This window comes from Armigeres subalbatus, chromosome 1, assembly GCF_024139115.2.
Source record: "Armigeres subalbatus isolate Guangzhou_Male chromosome 1, GZ_Asu_2, whole genome shotgun sequence".
Lineage (NCBI taxonomy): Eukaryota > Metazoa > Arthropoda > Insecta > Diptera > Culicidae > Armigeres > Armigeres subalbatus.
Window position 1 is genome coordinate 102,602,849 of NC_085139.1, and position 22,517 is coordinate 102,625,365.

General features: G+C 39.2%; 1 protein-coding gene and 1 long non-coding RNA gene across 3 annotated transcripts in view; both read right to left on the reverse strand.

Moving 5' to 3' along the window:
* The window catches only part of LOC134203940 (uncharacterized), a 272,474-nt gene that overhangs the window by 246,514 nt on the left and 3,443 nt on the right, over window positions 1-22,517 (reverse strand). The window lies entirely within an intron of this gene.
* LOC134218206 (uncharacterized) lies at window positions 11,836-12,734 on the reverse strand. Its single transcript, XM_062697117.1, has 2 exons — window positions 12,192-12,734; window positions 11,836-11,951 (listed from the first exon to the last, which is right to left on the reverse strand). Exons 1-2 carry the CDS (start codon window positions 12,598-12,600, stop codon window positions 11,836-11,838), a joined length of 525 nt encoding a protein of 174 aa, XP_062553101.1. The 5' UTR covers window positions 12,601-12,734.

The following is a 22,517-nucleotide window of genomic DNA, read 5'->3' on the forward strand; positions in this document are numbered from 1 at the left end:
TGTTTCTAGTGAAAATTCGCACCTTCTTCTTTATTCCTCTCATCAAAAGTTGCACACCTCCGAAGTCAACTTCCTTGGCACATTTGTTCCACATTTTGGTCATCTGAGTCGCGTCCCGAGCTATTTTTCCACTTTTCTTAAGCTTCCGTTTCATTACTGCCCAAAATGTCTCGATGGGCCGGAGCTGTGGGCAGTTGCGTGGATATTTTATCGATGAAATCTTCGTTATTATCGCGGTACCACTGGATGACTTCCCGGCTGTAGTGGCAACTCGCCAAATCTGGCCAAAACTTCACGGGACCTTTATCTGCTTTATGGAAGGTAGACCGCGGTTTTTGAGACATTCCTTCTTGTACAGCTTCGAGTCCATCGTCTTATTCGTCACAAACACTTAGGTCTTTGCTCCACAGCTGCATATCTCTTGCTAAATTCATCTGATTTTTTTGCAAGTTTGTCTAAAAAGCAAACTTAAACTTCGCAGGAACTACTCCTCGTGCCGTCGCCATGTAGAATTTTTGACTAGGAAGCTGTCCGAAATCTATTTTGACGTAGGTTCCATCGTCGATGAGCAGGATTATCAACGTGGGTGTGCAATTTTTTTTCTCTCCTTTCGGCTTCCATCTGGAATAATCTTTGACTCACTGCACGAAACATCGTGAAATTTATACCACAGCAAGTGGGTGCCTAGGTAGACAAACCGCTGTAAAAGAATTCTTGCAGCGGTCTCTTTCCGTGCCGCTGCAATACAATAAATGATTCCGGATTCTAAATGGACATAGCTTTAGATTGTGAGTACGGTGATCTTTGTTAGAATAAATCCTGCGTCAAAAGTGTAGTAAAACTATTGTTCGATTTCTTTCTTATTGTTGATAGAGATAGGAGTGTTTAGGCAGAGCAAAAACCCAGTGTATTTGAATTATATTAATTAATTCATTAATTAGTTAGTCTTTAGACAAACGAATATTCAATAGGAGAGCCAAGAAAGTGACGTCACATGGGGTCTAATCACGTGGGCAGGTCCTAGTGGGCCTTTTTCTTCTCTTCTATTCCTTGGTGCAAACAGGTGGTGATTTGGCATTCCCCAGGGCGAAAGTTGGACCGATTCCCTAACCAGCGCACCCAAATTCCCGTCGCATACTATAGTTCCGGACCGAATTGGGATTTTTTCAACATCGCCGGCGTTCCGATCGAGTCACGTGGTAGGTTCCGCCATTGTGAAACGCCATTGTGTGTGCCAGACCGCACCTTTGTTCCGAGCCGTCGGCCATTGCTCTCGCCAATCGTTTACCGTCGTCGAACCCCCCGCCAGATCGCCGAAATCAGTCCGGAAACAGTTGGCGTACACCACCAGCCAGGTCGCTTCGTCCGAAATCAAGTCGGGGGCCGTCGCCAACGCCACAAGCCAGCTCGTACCGTTAAAATTCGAGCTTGCCCGCCGCCGACGAAGAAGTCCCGCTCGTACCGGTCGAAATCGAGCCTAAACCGTCACCGATTACCGGATTTTCGTCCACCGTCAAGCCCAAGCGCCTCTGCCAAGCCGGAGCCTCCTCGTACCGTCCAGAATTGAGTCGAACCCGTCGACGAACATCGGAATTTCGTCCACCTTCAAGCTCGAGCGCCTCTGCCAAGCCGGAGCACACTCGTACCGTCCAAAATCGAGTCGAACCCGTCACCGAACATCGGAATTTCGTCCCAAGTCAAGCCCGCGCGCCTCCACCAAGCTGGATGCTTCTTGCGCCATCCGAAATTGGGCCTGAATCGTCGTTATCCTGTGCACCATAAGCAGAGAAGCGTTGCAGCCCTCGTCCCACCTGCGCACCGGCCAATCCTGTCGATCACGGAGGGATAAGATGTCGTTATCCCGTGAGTCGGTCGTTACTCTCGAATGCCGCACAGAGAATTGGTATCCCTATCGAAAACATCGCTACTGTCAACGGAGCCCCATCGACGAGGTCCATCGGCCGTCCCCAGCTAGAGCCCCAAAGGCGAAACCGCAAGTACCCCAAGCATGTTTCGACGTCACTGGTTAGAAACGCCCATGTCGGGGCAATATATAGTATGTAAAATTATAAACTGTTGAGTAGCGCTTTTCCTTAAGAAGCAAGCATTCCCTTGGTTAGTACACCACAGTTTTCTACTTTTGTCGACCTCTTTCCGGACTCAAAAGGAGTCACCAAGCCTCGCCCTTTGTGATATGAGCGAATCCTTTCCCGGGGACAGCTTTTGAGCTCCCTTTTCTACGACGTTGTTTGTCGATATTCCCACTTTGTCCCATTGATTGGCAAGTGTCGCGAAACACACAGAGGTGTGTATGCTCCTGCTGAAGATGAGTTTCTTTGGTGAGTGGTAGGTATAACGGTCAGAAGAGAAATTGACCCTGTAATTGTCTCGTTTCTTAGCTCCGGTAGCTAGCGGGTAACAACTCCTGGTGGAGTTACCGAAAAACAATTGTTGGAGAACTTATGGATGAAATTCTGGTGGAATTTACAAGAGAATTCCTTGGCAAATATCCGAATTTAATCTTGGAGGAAATGGAAGAGATTTTTTTCGAAGATTGCCGGAGAAATTGCTGGAGAAATCTACGGAGAAACTTTTTTTTTTGTGGGGGAAATTTCTGGCAGCGTTTTAGGTGGCATTTTCCGGAGAATTTTAGTGAATTCCCTGTAAGAAATCCCTTCGTATAGCCTTGAACGTACGAAGACAACGTGCTCCGATGTCTCCTCGTCGTTTCCACAATGGTGAAGTCGCGTGCCCGAACAGATGTAGATACTCTCTGAAACATCCATGGCCCGACAGGAACTGAATCATATTAAAGTTTACCTCGCCCTGCATCCTATTCACCGGCGCCGACAGGTTTGGATTGAGCCGGTGGGTCCACCTTCACGCAAAAAAGCGTCCACGAATTCGTAAACTAGCAAAAAGCTTGAATCACGGCTCCGGTAGTACAAATTAACTAAGTGAACACCCGTTTGCAAGAATAAGTACTTTATGTGAAGAAGCCTGCAATCAAACAACTTTTTTTCTCCACGACCTCCTGCACTTGGTCCGCAGTTGCGAAGCCTGTTCTTTACGCACTGTTGCGCAAAGCATGGACTATGCTATTATTACTCATTAGATCTTTTGGGTGGATGGGAATAAGATGAGGCTCGATTTGGAAGGATCGCAAGATAAGTTTAATGTTCGTACCAACGCTCAATAATTTTCCTCGAAATGGGCGTTGCCGCAACTAAAGCTCAGAGTTTCTACTTTTAATGTCGATGAGACTAAAGTAAGCGTTTTTCGGTTTTATGGAGAACCTTTTTTGTGGTTTTCGGCGAGGAACATCATTCACCCATCACTCTCTCAACCAACATTGATAGCTTATAGAGCGCATATGCAGTCAAACATAGTTGCTGCAGCTAAAAACATAGCTTATTTCGCTTAAATTGTTAGTTGGATATTCTTTAGAGCTAGCCTTGGAAGATAAACGAAAGTCATGCCTATTGAATGATTTTTTTTCGTTTCGGCGCTTTTCCTCTCATCTATTTTTCGCGAGATTTATTGTCGAATAATTTGAAAAATTGTATAGCCGTGACGGGATTTGAACCTAGAACATCAACAATAATACCGTAGTGATGACCTTTCTAGTCACACCATTACGCTTTCTGCATGTAGGCATTATGATATATTTTCCCTAGGGTAAAAGTTCCGATAGTCGTGGGTGTTCCTATAGTTGCGATAGCACGGTTTGCAGGGAATTAACAAATTAGACGCAGTAACCCACATCACCGGTCAATCAATTGACCTGTCATAACACGATAGAAACAAAAATAACATTGGAATTTCATTTAAACTGGTACAGTATCTTTAAAATACCTAAAAAGGCTAGAGGTTGGGAAAAACAACAATGCGAACCAACTTTTTGCGGCAATCCAAGTGCGAGAGAAATGATTTTCACTCATCAGATTGTTTTCATTATCGGAAAGCGACGAAAATTTTCGTGAGTGATCATCCTATCCTGTGTGTGAGCATTACGAACCATGCTAAACAAGTTACCTGAGCGTATTTAGGCTCATCTACAGCCGTTTTCTTGGCAAAAATCTGGTTCTAATACACCTCAACTCTGTACTCTGTACTCGAGGTCAGTACTTTACATTTTTATAAGCTCCATTGGTTGGTTAAAAGCACCAGTCTAGTGTACGGATGGTTGTGAGTTCGAGTCCAATCGAAGGAAAAATAGTTACCTTCAATACATTTTTCAAATCAGGATCTTCCACACAATGTACAATGTACATATTCACATCTGATTTTTCAAAACATTGTAAAAAAAAGCTCCATTCGCTTAGAACAAGATCATAGCTGTTCTGAATCGAAAGTAGCGAAAGTAGAAAGCCTACACTGGATGCATCGGTTGGCGGGTTGAGGCAATGATTTATAAAAGAATCTTTAAAGCAGACTTTTTGATTACGTGTTTACAGCAGCAACGTAATGTTTCTTTGCACTACTGATAACGTTTATACCCAAAAAAACATTTTCCGCAAGTTCTCTATATTATCCAAAATGTCCTCTGGAAAGTGAGGTGATTGATGGCCATACATTGGGCAAACTCGACCAACAACGGTTCACACAAACTTGATCCGCTTAGTGTGCATTAGATGTATGAGTGGCTCTTTCTTTGGCCTTTCTGATAGCAGACTTAAACTGAACGTCGGAAAACTCTGCTCAATATTTTCAAACCGCCAAAAACGTTAATAAAATTATTATTCACGATTTATATTTAGTTAAATTGGTTTATGAGTTGGTAAAAAGAAGCAAAAAGGTATGTTCACACGGTTTTCGCAGTAAAAAAAAGGTAAATTTTCAGGTATTCCTTGTAAAGTGGTGCAAACCTGTTGAGTAAACTACAAGTCGACATTGTTGTTTCATAAGGGCAAAAGTCGCAAACGTAAACATTGACTCTTTAGAAAATCGCTCGAAAGCCGGGAACTGATAGAGCTTCGCGCCTTCTACAAAATAGAAGGGAAAATACAGATCTGCGGTGCGAAAATAGTGACTTTATTGACCATTTTCCTAAAAATAGTGACTATAGAGACTTTTGGATGCAAATAGTGACTTCTTTTAGTGACTAGACTCAAAATTGTACTTGGTCACCATTTTGAGTCTAGTCACTAAAAAAGTCCCTATTTGCACTAAAAAGTGACTTGCTACCAGCCCTGCGTATGTACCAGCACGTCATTGGATACTACTCGATCCTTATCGATTACTTCTTCTTCTTCACTGTACTGATTATGTGGCCACGTGGTTGGATCGTGCTCCGTAAAAAAATCTTCACGATTACATTCAGCGTGTCCAGGTACATTTCAAGCATCGACGGGCCATTTATTTTCAAACGACAGCAATGACTTTGCCAATACATATATTGAAATATATTTGGATTCAGAGATATTTTTAAATACGAATGTGAGGCATACTTCTAGAAAACAAATAAAATATTGTAACATCAATATTTTTTAACACAAGTATATCAGTAATTTATATCTGGTTAAAGTTCTCTTGGTGGCAAATAAAATCTACAGCCGTCTATGTGTTTTTAATGAAAATTGCTAATTTTCCAGAAATATCCCTAGCATTTCCATAGATACCCACTATATTCTCTTCATGTATACTTTTCTTCTAATTGATATGAAGAGCTGGGTGGCCTAGTGACTTCTGCTGTATAAGCAGGAGGTCGTGGGTTCAAATCCAGGTTAGTCCTTTTCCTATTTTGTATTTCTATCTTCTTTCTGTGCTTCTAGAACGTGAAAACGATTCCTACTGTTAAAACCTTCAACATTAACAATTCCGAAAACCTCCCGTGACACTTATGAGAGGTCGTAGAGTTCTCTGCATCTTTCTTAAGTTAGTGTCCAACTAGCCTTCATTTGTGCCGTAATGCTGGGTAGACACCTTTACGTGGTGCATTACGGAGTAAGATCTACCACACTGTGCTCTAGTTCTTACTATTTTTCGGAAGCCCCAAGGATGTTATCGATCATTTAGTAATTTGCGTTCGATCATTTAGTAGTTGGTCAATAACTCATTCCAAAAGCTGAATTTCAAAATCTGTTGTATGGTGGACTTCTAGTGCGAGGGTTTTTCTGCAACTCTACCTAATGGTTCGTGGTTTGAAATTCATTAGTAACAGAGTTATAGCGCTAGTTGCAGTAACTTAAACTAAATTATTGGAGTTTTGCTATCATTCAGTCTAAGCTACTGAAACTGTAGCTATAACTCCGTTACTAGTGAATTTCAAACCACAACCCATTAGGTAGAGTTGTAGAAATCCTTCGCACTAGAAGTCCACCATACAACACATTTTGAAATTCAGCTTTTGGAATGAGTTATTGACCAACTACTAAATGATCGAACGCAAATTACTAAATGATCGATAACATCCTTGGAAGCCCTTTTGCTTCTTTTGGATGGATTTAATGGAGTAAATTATAAAAACGTATCTCAATCTTAGGCTGGTTTCGAAGCTAAAGGTGAGATTCCGAAATGCCAAACTAGAAATGAAATTGATATTTGTACAAAAACGAAATCAGATGAAATCAGATATTTGTACAAAAACGAATTTGGAACCCATAAGAAGAAGCAAAAATATGTTTGAACTCAGAACCGATGATTGTTCAGTACCGATGCATGATCAAAATCAGTATTATCCCACTTTTGGTTGAAGCCGAAACTGATAGAGAGGCGCGCCTTTGAGAGTTGCCACCTCTCGAAGGGTATAAATAGCGGTACCTCAGTCTAAAGAGGCCTCACTTTAAGTTTAGAAATACATATACAAAACGACTGCTGCCTGAATATATAATATTTCAACAAAAGTTTAAAATCCTAAGATCAGACAATGTTCTGCAAAGTAAATATGCTGAAGAGATGTTGTTGCGAAAAAATATTTTTCATTTATGTCCGCTGCCGCAAAAGTACCTATTTGTTATTATGAACATAAAACCCTTAGAATAAAATGTCCTTACAAACATATTATTTGAAGAAAACCCACGGCAACGAATTTGATGTTATTCATTGTGTAATAGGTTTGAAATTCATTTTGATTAAACTTAAAATTTCTATATAAAACAAATGTAAATATTTTGCGGCCCGCTTTAACAGTTCAAAATTGCTCTGCGGCCCTTAGTAGTAAGAATGCTGACCAGCTGGGGACAACTGCGCTATACCAAATATCAATGCAACATGCAAATAATTACCTTGTGCGAATAAATACGAAGCAAGGAGAAAAAGAACAACAACAAAAAAACAACATCTACAGTCATGCCGATGCACCGTCCATCCCAATGATCTCAGCGCAATCAACTGTTTCGCTCACTTCAGTTCGCACTGCAGTGCGGAATCTTCAGTGCGCACTGGTATAGTTCACTGAATTAGTTGACACTCAATCACTACAGCGCATCCCAGTGCTCTTTGTTCACGCTACAGTTTGAAACAGTGTGGAGTGCTTTAAATGGATCAATCAAGGTAACTCATTTTGCACTCACCGCATCAAAACAACGGCGGCACTGTATACGCATATTTCTATTCGTGTTGTTTTGACAGAACATGTCTACGGTGGCTCTATCTGTTCGTTTCATAGCGGCAGTTTTTGCTTATTGATTGATCCATTGTGAGCGCAGCTTACTTCATCGCTGCGCGCAGGAAAAGAGTGTAGTGATAATCAATGACAAGTGCGATGCTCTCAATTATAGAAGAGTGTTGAGAGTAATCTGGCACTCGCACTTTACTACACAGAGGAGAATGACAACACTGGTCCTAATTCAGCATGAGTGCTCATAAGGGTTGCAGAGGCACTCATGCAGAATTTGAGTGGTAGCGTAAACCACGACTGTGTAAACTTAACTATTTTGAATTATTCCACAAAAGGGTCATTTTGAGTGAACCGAACTGAAACTAGAATATATTTTTTTAGCGTGTAGATTTTTTTTTATATTTAGTGAAGTTGAAAAATCAATTTTGAAGTCCAAAAAACACAATTTTTCCGACCAATGAAATCTACGCTGAAATTCTTTGTGTAATGAATGCTTTCCATTGGTATTATTAAAAATTTGGCAACCAGCGCTGTCTGAGAGAATCTTGTCTCTGCTATATTGAGGAATGGTAGCTCAAATCTCAAAGCTTTAGACTACAAGCAATGGTTTTCTCTGATTACCTTCAATTAAAACTCAGCATTTGATTTGATTATTTTTATTTTTCATAATTCATCAAAAAAAATATTACATAGCAAAATTCTTACAATTTAACACACTTTTCTTCATCTGAAAACGAAAACCGTTTCACGATAATGTAATTTTCATTTTGTGGCTTAAAGTAATGAAACGATTGTGTCCCAGAGATTTGTTTTACACGAGTATAACGGTTCTTTATTTTCTTTCCCATTGCATTGTAATCTTTTTCGGAGAAAAACTCGTAATTTGGAATCTACTTTAGAAACAGCCCAAGAGTAAAGTTCGTACGCAGTTGTAATATGATGGCCTTGTAAACTTGCTTTTGAAACGTTTCGCTTTAGAACACCTCCTAAAGCGTCACAAGGCCCTTTTTCATGACAAGTGGCAAAAAAGTTCCACTCTGCTTTAAGACCGAAGTCTTTGTACATGTGGCACAAATTGAAAGCAGTCATCTTATTTTTGTATTGACTGCCTGATCCATCAGAAAAAAATGGATATTTTTCAGGTAAGGTAGCTTTTTTTTAATGAAATTCACACAATTTGTTATAAACAGCCGAACGGCAACATGGTTATGTTTAGTAAATTCTGCGATAGCTATGAAGCTTGTAAACTTTAAATTTTGTGCTTCATCTTTATAATATATGACAAAAGGATGGATTGTGCATTGAGCGTTTGCCCAATGAAAACCTTGTATAGCGTCCTGAATAACAAAAGAGTAATTTTCAGAGAAGTCAGCAATTATAATGCAATCAGTTGCTTCCAAATTAATTTTAAGTTGCTTTAAGTAGTTTCCTTGTTGCTCTGCAATAAAATTATGCGGAGATAATTCGCTTAATTTTTCTAAAAATGTTTCCACATACTCTTCTGCATCCATTCGCATTGAATTTAAATGACAACGATCTGTTTGCCTCCATTGTTTAAATTCTAAGGAATCGACATTTTCAAGAGAATTCATCAGGTCGTTCTCTAGTGTCTGCGTACCCGGGCAATGATCACAAGTTTTCAACCAACATTTCTCTGTAGGATTTTCACAAAGTATTTTAAAAAACAAGTCATGATACGTTTTTAAATGGTTATGAATAAGTTTCTTGTCCTTAAGGGTTTTAAACATTCATTTAACATTCTGATGATAAATGCATACGCAGACAGTATGCGTTCCACTTGAACCAGCTAGAATACAATTTTTTGGGCGGCTGCTGGAAAACATTGAAAATCCAATTTTAAATGTAAAATATTGCTCTTTGAAAATTGAATAAATTTCACGAAGGTTACATAAAAGTAACCTGCGCTGTACATGCACTTTTTCTCCTGCCATATTTTCAATAACGAAATCCCTTTTCCCAGGACATGCTCTGCTTATCTCGTCACTATTATAAAAGTCCCTAACTACAGTTAGAGTATCATCGCTCAAAGACAACATATTTACTCTGGTCTCCGGTGTGCTCATAAAACCTTTTTCAATCTGTAATTTCTTTGCACGTTGAGCAGTTCGTTGCGAAACACCGAATTCTTGCATCATTTTGTATGCAGTCCAGGATTTGGGAAGGGAAGTTAGAATCCTATATCGATCGTTTCTGTCAGATATTTCATCAAATTTTGCCTTCATTTGTTGAAGAATTTCCTGACCGTCTCCGGGTTTCTGGGCACCAGCGCTTAGAGGTGTGCGCCGATCCAAGAATCGACAGCGGCAGCGTTTGTCAGAGTTTTGGTCGGCGGCGTTTTCGGCGTCACGCCGAAAGCCATTTTAGCCGGCGGCGGCGGCGGCGTGAATCGGCGTGGAGATTTTTTGTTCGTTCTTTAAAAAAATTTCAGCCTTTCCTTTAAATTTTTTTTTAAAGACTTCAGCGGGAGAATCTGATAACTTCTTTCGAAAATTTTTGAGCTTCTCCAAAACATTCATTCATTTCAGTTTCGGAAAAACATTTTCATTATTTTGGAATTTTTTCCTTGGCAAAAAACTTTGGAACGCAATGCAATGGCCGTTAAAGTCAATTTTCAGTAGGAAACAACCAGATCGCATTGCACATAGATTGTCGCTTGTTGTAAGCAAATCGAATAATACTTAGTACCAAAAAGTATGTATCATATTTTTGTACACATACACACATACAGACCTCATTTCAATTCGTCGAGCTGAGTCGACGAGGTAAAGGTAAATGTAAAGGTAAGGTAATTACGTAAACTTTGTATATAATAAAGGCAAAAAAGAAGCGGAAAACAGATCGGCCAAAAATTTGATTTGGCCAAAGCGACAAATGGCCGATAAATACCTCTTCCCCGAATATGCTTTTCGGCCGAAATGTCGTTTGGCCGGAATATTTGTTTGGCAGAAAATTTGCTTGGCCGAAAATGTCATTTGGCTCAACATATGGTCAAAAATATCCACCGATTGGTCAAATAACATTTTCGGCGAAATGGATTTTCTTCCAACCGACCATTTCGGTCAAATAACCTTTTCAGTCAAATGACCAGTTCGGCTGAATGACATTTTCGGCCGTATGTACGTTTCGGTATTTTTTTTGCCAGATGGGTTTTGGTCTAATGGTTTGTTCGTTCAAGTAACATATACAGCCAAACACCTTTCGGTCTTATGGCTTTCGAACCAATAGCCCTACCCGTCGTTTGGCCGAAAGTCATTTGGCGAAAAGCTATCTAGTCGGATGCCACTTGGCCTGTGCACCGAATTGAACGTTTTAACGAAATGGCCCAAAATGGTTTGACCGAAAATGACCTTTTGCCGAAAGCGACAAACAGCCGAGAGACATATGCGGCCGAAAAAGCTGTTTGCCCTAAAACAGCCGAGAGGCACATTCAACAGAAAAAGTTGTTTGCCCCAAAAGTTTATTTGGCTGAAAATGCCATTTGGCCGAACTGGTCGTTTGGCAGAAAAGTCATTTGACTGAATAGATCATTAGACCCAAAATGCAGTTTGGTAGAAATGGCCTTTTGGCAGAAAGAGCCATTTGGCCCGTAAACGTCCTTTCTGCAAAACGGATTTTTTTGGCAAAATAACCAGTTCAGCCGAATGCTCATTATGGCAAATGACTCATTAACTGACCAGCTATTCGGCCAACTGTTTTTTTTTGTCAAAAGAACTGGTTGACCAAATGACATTTTCATAACACTTCATTCACCTCCTTAGCCGTGATATACGAATGCAAAAATGGTAACTTTGCTTAGAAACCTCGCAGTTAATAACTGTGGAAGTGCTTAATGAACACTAAGCTGCAAGGCGGCCCTGTCCCAGTGGGAGATGTAATGCCAATAAGAAGAAGAAGAAAGAAGAAAAAATTGTTGGGTTATGGCCTTCGGCAATATGACTTTTTGTTAAACGATTATTTTCCGTTCATTTCGAAATCTGCTCTCGAAATTTTTCTTTGTTTTAACGAAGAGATTTTCAAAATTTCAACGGGAATTGTATTGGATTTTAAAGGACATCATTAGTAATTCCACGAAAAAAAACTCTGGAGTTTGAACGTGATGTTCTAGGGATCAATTGGGAAAATATACGAGAATTCCACGGAATCTACAAAATTTCTTCAAAAAAATTTGCAGACTTCTTTAAATTTTAATCGGTGACGAAAATTATTGATCACCGGCGTGAAAAATTTTGAACGGCGGCGCGCCGATGAAAAAATCACGGCGGCGGCCTGCCAAAAACTGCCGGCGGCGGCGGCGTGGCGCGGCGGCGCACACCTCTACCAGCGCTACGAATTGATTCAGCACTCGTTGATTCCAAAGAAAACAAAGATTCTGAAAACAAGATGGAAAAATAACTATTAGTTAGGAGCATGTTTCTTCATATAATGTATATTGTATTCGATTATTCTATTTTGTTGCATGATAGGCAACTGCTCTACAATACTAGGTCGGATTAGGTAAGATTATACGGAACTGATGTTTTTTCAATTTTCTGAATAATCGAATATAACTAGTATAACGTAGCAAATCATGATGTCTGAATGAACAAAAAGAAAAGATTATTCTACTTACCAACACTAGGAACAGCGTCAATTTCCGATGATCCAGCGGCATTGGGATCGATTATTTCGAAACCACCATTATTGATGTTTGCTGGTGCGGCGAAATTGTTCACTCTAGATGGTCTCGCCACGGCGAAATTATTGGTGCCTGATGGTCCGGCAACGGCGAGATCATCAAGTTTCGATGGTTCAGAAACGGTGAGTTCTTGATTTTCACATTCTATATTAACTGCACTTGGAGCTGCTGGCTCGTTTCCTTTCTTGATAATGCGATAAAGTCGGCAATAGCAGGTATTACAAATGTAGGAACAGCTTTTATCCAATTTTATTCTCCTTTCCGCTGCATAATCATACAGTTTAGGAGTAAGTTTCCTGTAACAATTACTCCAAACATGGCAATTTGAGCATTCGTGCTTCATTGTATTAAACGTTTCTTCAGTAAGGCAACTGGACAATTTCACTGATTTTCTTGACTGACATATACTTTATCTTATAGACCACTTTAAATAGTCCCTTTGGGTATCATTTAGGTAGAGTGAACAAGGAAAAGGAGACAGATGAATCATAATCAAAAAGAAAATACAATGAATTACCTGCATCAAAAAATATTGAAAACATATAAACAAAGCAGATAACCTATTGTATGGATTGCTGAAAACCAACCTTTTGAAAAACGACATATTGCTTTGCCGATTTTGGAGAATGAAGTCATCAATAACAACACCAGACTATTCCGATTGAATTATTTTCAACTATTGCGATTCGTAAATTCTTCTAATAAACGAGACCAAACAAACACTCTTGAATAACATTTTCATACTTTTGATTTAATTTGAGCTATTTGAAATAGTGGAGAATAACGTTCATTCTATGTGTGTATGGGCAGAAAACTTGAAATTTAAAAAAAATGTGACTCAAAAACGGCTCGATGAACATTTCTTATTTTTTTATATGTTATGTAAAAATATTTGAATTTTCATAAAAAAATATAAAAATATATAGTCGTTGTGGTCCAACATTTAAAAAATCTTAAAAAACGAATATTTTGACCATTTTAGCAAATTTGAGTACACCAATACACCAAACCAAAAATTTTAGTAAGAACTAGCAGTAATAAGCTTTCTATCCATAAAAAAAAATTGCAAATCGATCAAGTGGTTCAAAAGTTATAATTTTTTAAAAATAAAAAATTTCGAAAAATAGCGATTTTTCTGGTAACTCTATATCGAACATGGTCACCCTAATAAAAAAATAAAAAAATACGGGTCTAATTATTTTCGATGAAGAACATACCAAGAGATTTTGAGCAAAATTGGACAACTTTTTCTTTTCAACTCTATTCTTTTCCCGTGGAATCGCTATATATATATATATATATATATGTATATATATATATATATATATATATATATATATATATATATATATATATATATATATATATATATATACATATATTTTTATTTTTTTTTATTTTTTTTTTCAAATAAAAATATATTTATAAACCTTTTTTTTTCTTTTTCACATCCTAAGAGAGCAATAAAAGTCGTTAGAAAAATCAAAAATTTTACCGACGCATGAACCTGCATACATATCAACTAAAATAATGTCGCTCCAAGATCTCGAGTTTGTTTTTTTTTTTTTTTTTTTTTTTTTTTAGCTAATTTTATTTGCTAATTATCTAATACATGCATTCATCTCTTAGACTAGGTGTTCCGTGTTTTCTTAACACTATCATCCTTATTTGCTATGTTACGCTTTTAGTTATTATTAATACATTTCAATTGCCTCTGGCAGTTAGAATTTTTTCCTCTGGTTGAATTGAACCATGTAGGAATTACAATGTTTTCAACTTAAACTAAACTTAACCTATTTTATACTAAGGGTACAAGGAGTTAATCGTTGCAATAGAAGATTGCAACGATTTTTGTCTAAAATTGGAAATTATTTTGTTGGACATTTGTTGCAATGTCTCAATATTAGAAATTCTATGAAGTTCATTGGTACTATACCACGGAGGCAACTTCAGAATCATTTTCAAAATTTTATTTTGAATCCTCTGGAGTGCCTTCTTTCTGGTATTGCAGCAACTAGCCCATATTGGCACAGCATACAACATGGCAGGTCTAAAATTTGTTTGTAAATCAAAAGTTTGTTCTTAAGACAAAGTTTTGATTTTCTGTTTATAAGTGGATATAGGCACTTAATATATTTGTTACATTTGGCTTGAAGGCCTTCAATGTGATTTTTAAAAGTTAATTTTGATCTAGCAGAAGTCCTAAATATTTAGCTTCGCTAGACCAATTAATTGGAACCCCATTCATAGTGACAATATGTCTGCTAGAAGGTTTCAAATAAGAAGCTCTCGGCTTATGTGGGAAAATTATAAGCTGAGTTTTGGAAGCATTCAGGGAAATTTTCCATTTTTGCAAGTAAGTGGAGAAAATATCCAAACTTTTTTGCAATCTACTACAAATGACACGAAGGCTTCGCCCTTTGGCTGAAAGGCCCGTGTCATCTGCAAACAAAGATTTTTGACACCCTGATGGTAAATCAGGTAAGTCAGAAGTAAAAATGTTATACAATATGGGCCCCAGTATGCTGCCTTGGGGGACACCAGCCCTTACAGGTAATCTATCAGATTTAGTATTCTGATAGTTTACCTGCAGTGAGCGATCTGATAAATAATTTTGGATCAGTTTAATAATGTACAAGGGAAAATTAAAATTCATCAATTTTACAATCAAACCTTCATGCCAAACACTGTCAAATGCTTTCTCTATATCAAGAAGAGCAACTCCAGTCGAATATCCTTCAGATTTGTTCAGCCGAATTAAGTTCGTAACTCTTAATAACTGATGAGTGGTTGAATGCCCATGGCGAAAACCAAATTGCTCATCAGCAAAAATAGAATTGTCATTAATATGAACCATCATTCTATTTAAAATAATCTTTTCAAACAGTTTGCTTATTGAAGAAAGCAAACTGATTAAGGATAACTAGAAGCCTCAGCTGGATTTTTGTCCGGCTTCAAAATTGGAACAACTTTGGCGTTTTTCCATTTATCTGGAAAGTATGCCAATTGAAAACATTTGTTAAATAAATTAACCAAAAAGGATAAAGAGCTCTCAGGAAGTTTTTTGATAAGTATGTAGAAAATACCATCATCACCCGGGGCTTTCATATTTTTATATTTTCTAGTAATAGATCTCACTTCATCCAAATTGGTTCCCAACGAAGGGTCAAAAACATTCTCTTGATTGAGAATGTCTTCGAAGCTACGTGTAACCTGATCCTCAATTGGACTAGTGAGACCTAGACTATAATTATGGGCACTCTCGAACTGCTGAGCAAGTTTTTGAGCCTTTTCGCCATTTGTTAATAAAATTTTATTTCCCTCTTTAAGCGCTGGAATTGGCTTTTGAGGTTTTTTAAGAATTTTTGTTAATTTCCAAAAGGGTTTCGAACTGGGATCCAACTTCGAGACATTATTCTCAAAGTTGGTATTTCTCAGAATAGCGAAACGTTTTTTAATTTCATTTTGCAAATCTCGCCAATAACTTTCAACGCGGGATCGCGAGTTCTTTGGTATTGCCTTCTTCTCACATTTTTAAGACGGATCAGTAGCTGAAGATCGTCGTCAATAATAATGGAGTTGAATTTAACTTCACATTTCGGAATTGCAATGCCTCTGGCTTCGACAATTAAATTTGTCAAAGATACGAGAGCATTATCAATATCACTTTTGGTATCGAGAGGAATATCAACATCAAAATTCCTATCGATATATGTTTTATATAAATCCCAATCAGCTCTATGGTAATTAAAAGTAGAGCTGATTGGATTATAAATGGCTTCTTGTGAGATTTCAAATGTCACAGGAAGGTGATCAGAGTCAAAGTCAGCATGAGTTACCAATTGGCCACACAGCTGACTTGAATCCGTTAAAACTAAATCAATTGTAGAAGGATTTCAACTGGAAGAAAAACAAGTTGGTCCATTGGGATATTGAATAGTATAATATCCCGCAGGACAATCTTCAAATAAAATTTTACCATTGGAATTGCTTTGAGCATTATTCCATGAACGGTGTTTGGCATTGAAGTCACCAATTACGAAGAATTTTGATTTGTTGCGAGTCAGAATTTGAAGATCAGCTTTCAACAAATTCTTTTGCTGCCCATTGCATTGAAAAGGCAAGTAGGCTGCAATGAAGGAAAATTGTCCAAAATTTGTTTCAACAGAAACTCCCAAGGTTTCAAAAACTTTGGTTTCAAACGAAGAAAATAATTTATGTTTGATACGTCTATTAATGACGATGGCGACCCCACCACAGGCGCTGTCAAGACGATCATTTCTGTAGATAAAATAATTTGGATCTCTTTTAATGCACGCAATATGCACATTATGAACTGAAAGGAAGTTGAATAATTCATCTTCCTTACCCTTTAGAGAGCGGGCATTCCAATTTAGAACTTTCACACAATTATTTGGATCCATTGAAACGGAGTCCGATAACAATTTTTTGTGTGTACTTTATACCAACCTGAACAGCTTCAGGAACGGTATTTGCTTTGAACATTGCATCAATCATGTGATGCAATTGTTCAGTTAAAAAATCAAAATCGGAAGCAGTCATGCTACCTGAATCGGCAACATGACCGTTATTTTCCGTTGGGACATGGGTATAAACCTCATTTTGAGAAGAGAAATTTTGTCTACCAGCAGCGATGTTTGCATACGTAGGTACATTCGAAAATTGGAATTTACTGAAGTGCTTGCTACCCGTTGACGAGCGGCAAAATTTGTTTGTGAATTGTGGTGGGTATGAATTGCTCGACCGGTAACCGGTTTCGAAATTTGAGCGTTTGAAAATTTCTACCCGTCGAATCTGGGATCCGATTGGAATTTCCGTCATCAATTTTGCACGGGAATTCAAAACTTTTTGCGTGAAGGGCATTCCCAGAAATTGGATTTATGATTGCCCCACAGTTTGCGCACTTAAATTTATTGGAATCTTCTCTCACAGGACATGCGTCCTTGGCGTGAGAGGCTCCACCATAAATCATGCATTTAGCATCCACGTGACAATGTTTGGATCCATGACCCCACTTTTGGCACTTACGGCACTGGGTAGGGTTTTGGAAATTTCCCCAGGCCTGCGGAAATGTTCCCATGTAACACGGACATGAGACATAATACAGGCCTTTTCCAAACTTTTCATATTATTTAGTTCACTTTTGTTAAAATGAACTAAATAAAATTCTTGAGAAATGCCCTCTGGGAAGTACCAGAATGGGATTTCTTTTTCATCTTAATTACTTGGACTGGTGAAAATCCAAGTAATTGAGAAATTTCAATTTTAATCTCATCCAGTGATTTGTCATCACTGGGGAGACCTTTCAAGACGACTTTGAACAATCGCTCAGTTTTGTCATCGTATGTGAAGAATTTATGGCGCTTCTCAGTTAAATACTGAAGAAGACGTTTGCGATCGTCAAAGGATCCCGGCAAAACGCGGCAGTCACCCTTCCTAGCAATCTGAAATGAAACCTTGATCCCCTGAAGGTTACTCAAGATTTCATTCCGAAAGCCAGAAATCTCGGCAACAGATACCACAATTGGCGGAATCCTTTGTTTCTTCGCATGAATCGAATCACCTGGGCTAAAGGTAGATTCGATTTGCTAAATTTCATCATTAATCAAATCGAACTGATTTCTCAGTTCGATAGGAGAAGAAACAATGTCAACATTAGATTTAGAAGGAATATCTGAAGTCTCCGGCTTCCTTCTATTTTTTCCGCGCTTGGGCAGAACGGTCTTGAAACCTTGTTTCTTTGAAGGAAGTGGAGAATTCAGAGACTCCCCCTTCCTCTTGTTTTTGTTAATACTCATTGCTGAGCGTGGAGACGTGACCTTCTAAGAGGTTTTTTCCCAGAACGGTGTCCCTGCAGGATTACCACCGCTTGTCGGAATTTTACTTCCGCAGACGGGTCCAACGTAAAACGAAGGCACGGGTCCTTGCAAAGATCGTAACGGGATCAGTGGGTACAAATAGCGCTAAGAAGCACCGTTGAAATTAAAATAGCTTCGGGTAGTATTAAAAACTTCCTTCCGCAAAGAGAGAAAGAACCGCACAGCACGAAAGCACGATGCGGTCTAATCTCAAGTTTGTTGAAAAGTTTGAATCCTCTACCACATTGTATGCTAGTTCTGAACACTCGATCAAGTTTAGGCATCTTGAATGTCAAGCCAGTGATCAATTTTCTTGTATACCAGATGTTCAAGGTACTCCAAGACGTTCTCGAGTTCAACCCAAGATATCTACCGGATCAACCTGGACTTTTGTAATGTCCTCATCATGCCGATCTGGTTCAATAAGCAAATGCCCGAGTAACACACTTGTCGAAGACAAGTTTCTGTGACTTGTCTCTGACCAAATTGAGTTACATTAGAGTTGATGCAACGAAATCAGCTAGAATTGTTCTACTAGGGTGGTACTTATTTCCATTAACATGAGATGTTCTAGGTCCTCCAAAATAAACTTGGATAAAGATCAAGGTATCGACCAGATGTACAATTACTAAAAAAGCGTTTGTGTCGAGGTAATCTTCATTCGAATATAGCCATAAACATTTTTGTTGAGGCGCAGAAACACTTATTCGACGAACTTGTATGATCACCTTCAAGCATTACAAATTCAAGGAAGGAGAACCAAAAATGTCTGTAGTAGCTTATATAGCAATGATTTAAGTCATTTAATTCAATAGACCTGAGATATCATATACATGGTTCATAAGATGATCCATTCGATAGATCAAATGATCTGGGTTGCAGGACGTGTCGAAGAACTACAAAGTGTCTGTAATATAGTCGACCCTCCATGGGTCGCTAATGAAAGGACCATCTTCTCCAGCATACATCGAGAATTGGAACAGAAGTTCCTTGGGACATTGTTCTAAACAACCGTCAGTGAATGGCATCATTTGCTTCCAAAGTCGGTTTCAAGTCTTAGACCAGGGTCCACTGTAGTGTGTGAAAGTAATGAGAGAAATCTTATTAGCTTGATGGTCCGCTGGGATTTTGAGCGATGCATGGATACTTCATTCAGGACTCGATTGATCGAGTAAATCGTATGTTATGAACTTCATGATCTTTTGGAGAGCTATAAAGGTCTATATTAGCTTGAAAAAGTATCGAGTGAAGGCTCAAATGATGTGCTGGGATATTTGGCGATGCACAGACACACCATTCAATACTTGATTGATCGAGTGGATCGTATGTTCTGAACTCACAGACGTTTTGGAGAACCATAAATATCTGTTACAGCTTGTAGAAGTAATGAGTAGAATCCCTTCGACTCAATGGACCTGCTGGGATGTTCTAAACTCCAGCATGTTTTGGAGACCCTGAAATAGTTTACGTGTATTCCAAACTTGATAATTTTATGCCTTATTATGACATAGATATTTTTGGACATATATCTCAGCTCAGGACATTTTATTTCTATACATATTTTCTTATACATTCGCAGATATGTACTCCAGAACAGTTTGGACGGCCTAGAACAACCGAGAACTACGTCCTGGAAGGGTCAAAACACGAACAATATGTAGTAACATATATTTTTAAACTTTTCAAGCATAAAAATCCCAGGATATGCACTGGGTACATAAAACTTTTTATAAGTAAGAAGTGTTCCATTCACTGAAGATGGATTAAGTCGGGTTTTTGCTTACAAATATCCAAGGCCTTTATTTTTCCAGGATGTTCAGAGGGAAGCCCCCTGAGCGCTCGAAGAGCCTTCCTTTTAGCGTCAACAACACGATGCGTTTCGTCCGACCACCAACGAAGGGCTTTACGTCCGGGCCAAGTACTGGTTTACGGGAAAGATAAAAAGATATTTTAGTTACAAGATGAACATTGTCGCTGTCGTCGCTGTCGTCGCTGTCGGGAACATCTTTTGCTGGCGAGGATATAAGGGATCTAAATGTCAATGAAGGAAAAATACATACATAAGATTTGACAGTTAGGTACCACACATGTTTCGGACAGCAGAACAAAGGGAACCGAAGCGACAATCTTTATCTGGTAACTAAAATATCTATATGAGATGATAGATGAGCCAGTGGCACGGAGACGATCTTGGAGAAGTCGGGAAGCTTTAGCGGGGTACTATGCTCTAACGCACGTCAGATGTAATTGTCAAATGAATCTCCATCGACGGTATCATAGCGCAATCGAGGCCTCTTGGTATTGGTGGAGAGAAAGGCGTTATCAGTGACCTGAATTGGGAAATGATTGCTACCGTTAAGGTTGAAAGCAACCTCCAGCTTTAACACGGGGAAAGAGACCAGCCGATGGTGGTCTAGTCAATGTCGATAACATAATGGCAAAATATACTAATACTTATCCCTGCGAATACATTTTGGCAGCATTTACCTCTGACGCATGCTTTTGATTCTGCTACAGATGGCAACTTTTTGTGGTCACCGAGCGATTAATTTTCACTTTGAACCAAACTTGTCCAGGCTTATCCTTCCCTTATATAAAATGTTGGTCCTGAGAAGAACCGATTAATTTGCAATAATGCGCCTAACGAATAACTAACAGCCAAGCGATGATGGTTTGCACTTTGATGAAAATTTGTTTCGGCTCAAAAAAAGATATTTTAGTTACAAGATAAAGATTGTCGCTGTTCGAAAAATGTCGAGGATACGGCACTAAATGTCAATCAATACGATTTGACAGTTCTGTGCCCCACATGTTTCGAACAGCAGAACAAAGGGAACCGAAGCAACAATCTATATCTTGTATAAAAGTGAGGTTCTGAAAAGAACTGTTTTTTTTTTCACTTATGCGCCTTCCCAATTAACTGCCAATCAACCAATTAACAAAACCAGATCCATGCCACCATGCGTGAAAATTTCACTGTAGTGCTGCTGACGCAGACGATAGCCACTCGATAGTTTAACGCTGAATCGCATCAGATGCAGAAACTACCACCATCGATGCTGGGACTGGCACCGGCGCCCTAGTTCTGTCCGCTCTCCGTGACCACTGACCGTGGATCCTCGAACAGAAATGACGCGCGAGCTGGTAGCTACGGGTTAGTTTCTGAGGGATATTCCCTAAAATGACGCGCGAGCTAGTTGCTGGTTTGTTTTTGAGGGATTTTAACGCAGAAGGTCATTCAACCCTAGTTTATTTTCACAGCTGGTCGATCAAGTCGGTGTTCTTCAGGAATTCGATCAATTTGTCTTCGCTGGGTTGTGATAGAATCTCTTCAGGTGTGCTACTCAAGTTTAAAGTCAAGCGTTGCGTTGCATAAGCGTAACATTCTGATAGGATATGGGAAGTATTGCAAGTGGTACAGATGGGAGGGTTCGTTTTTATGCAGAATTTATGACGCGCGAGCGCGACTCATGGGTTCTTTCAAACCCAGAGAAAATGAAATGGTGGGTCAAAAGGCCCGTCACTTACATCATCCTGATGTCCGTGTTGGGAATGCATGAATGGGATTGGTTGGTTCTGATATTGTTGGAATTCTCAATAGTTTATCGTAAATAATCAAAAGTTTCAATGGAATTGACAAATTGCAAGACAGTTTCCGAGTCAATTGATATAGTCTGGGTGATTAACCTCGGAGGTATCCAGGAGGGTACTACTGTTGAGGGTCATATGAACAGGGTCAATAAATGGAGCTGGATTAGATTTAAAGAACTGCTGGCAAAAGTAGGACTTATTACCCAGGTTGAAGTGCCCGGGGAGCCTGGAATGCTGGGTCTGTTGCGACTTATAACTCGGGTTAGTGCCCCTGGGATCCCCAGAAAGCGGCCGAAGGGACTTACTATTTTACCAAGCTTGAGTACAAATCAAATCGTTCGAAATTTTAACTGCTTGATGGTCATGGTTGATAAGCTTGCTGCTATTCAATGGCTTGCATCCCTTGCCGTCCGTCGGGATAGAGCAAAGTGTCCCGAAACACCAGACAGGAATCGCTTGTCTTCCACAGAGTCCTCTGAAGAAACAACGTCTCGGACCCATGCGCTTGCCAAATTGCGTGCAGGGAGATCATGTGGCCCTTTTCGGTCTATCTCTTGGCGTCGGATGTGTTTCCCAGTTACGGTGTGGGTATGATGAACGCACTGGGTGCCCCAACTACAGTAAACGTTCGCCAATTGTTTTTTTCTTGTTGCGGCGCTTTTTACTTGTGGGTTCGCTAATTGGGACAAGCATGTTTGTCGTGATCGATACTTGCAAAAAGTAAACAACATTGATGCTTGTCAAAATGCCCCAATTAGCGAACGGCATTCGCTAATTGAGGTGAGGTCGT

What these genes read in the sequence shown, in the direction of transcription:
- LOC134218206 (XM_062697117.1), bottom strand. Translation starts at nt 12,600, where the DNA reads ATGAAGCACGAATGCTCAAATTGCCATGTTTGGAGTAATTGTTACAGG. An exon ending in TGACGCTGTTCCTAGTGTTG is followed by an intron (nt 11,952 to 12,191) that starts GTAAGTAGAATA and finishes TCTTGTTTTCAG; the next exon opens with AATCTTTGTTTTCTTTGGAA.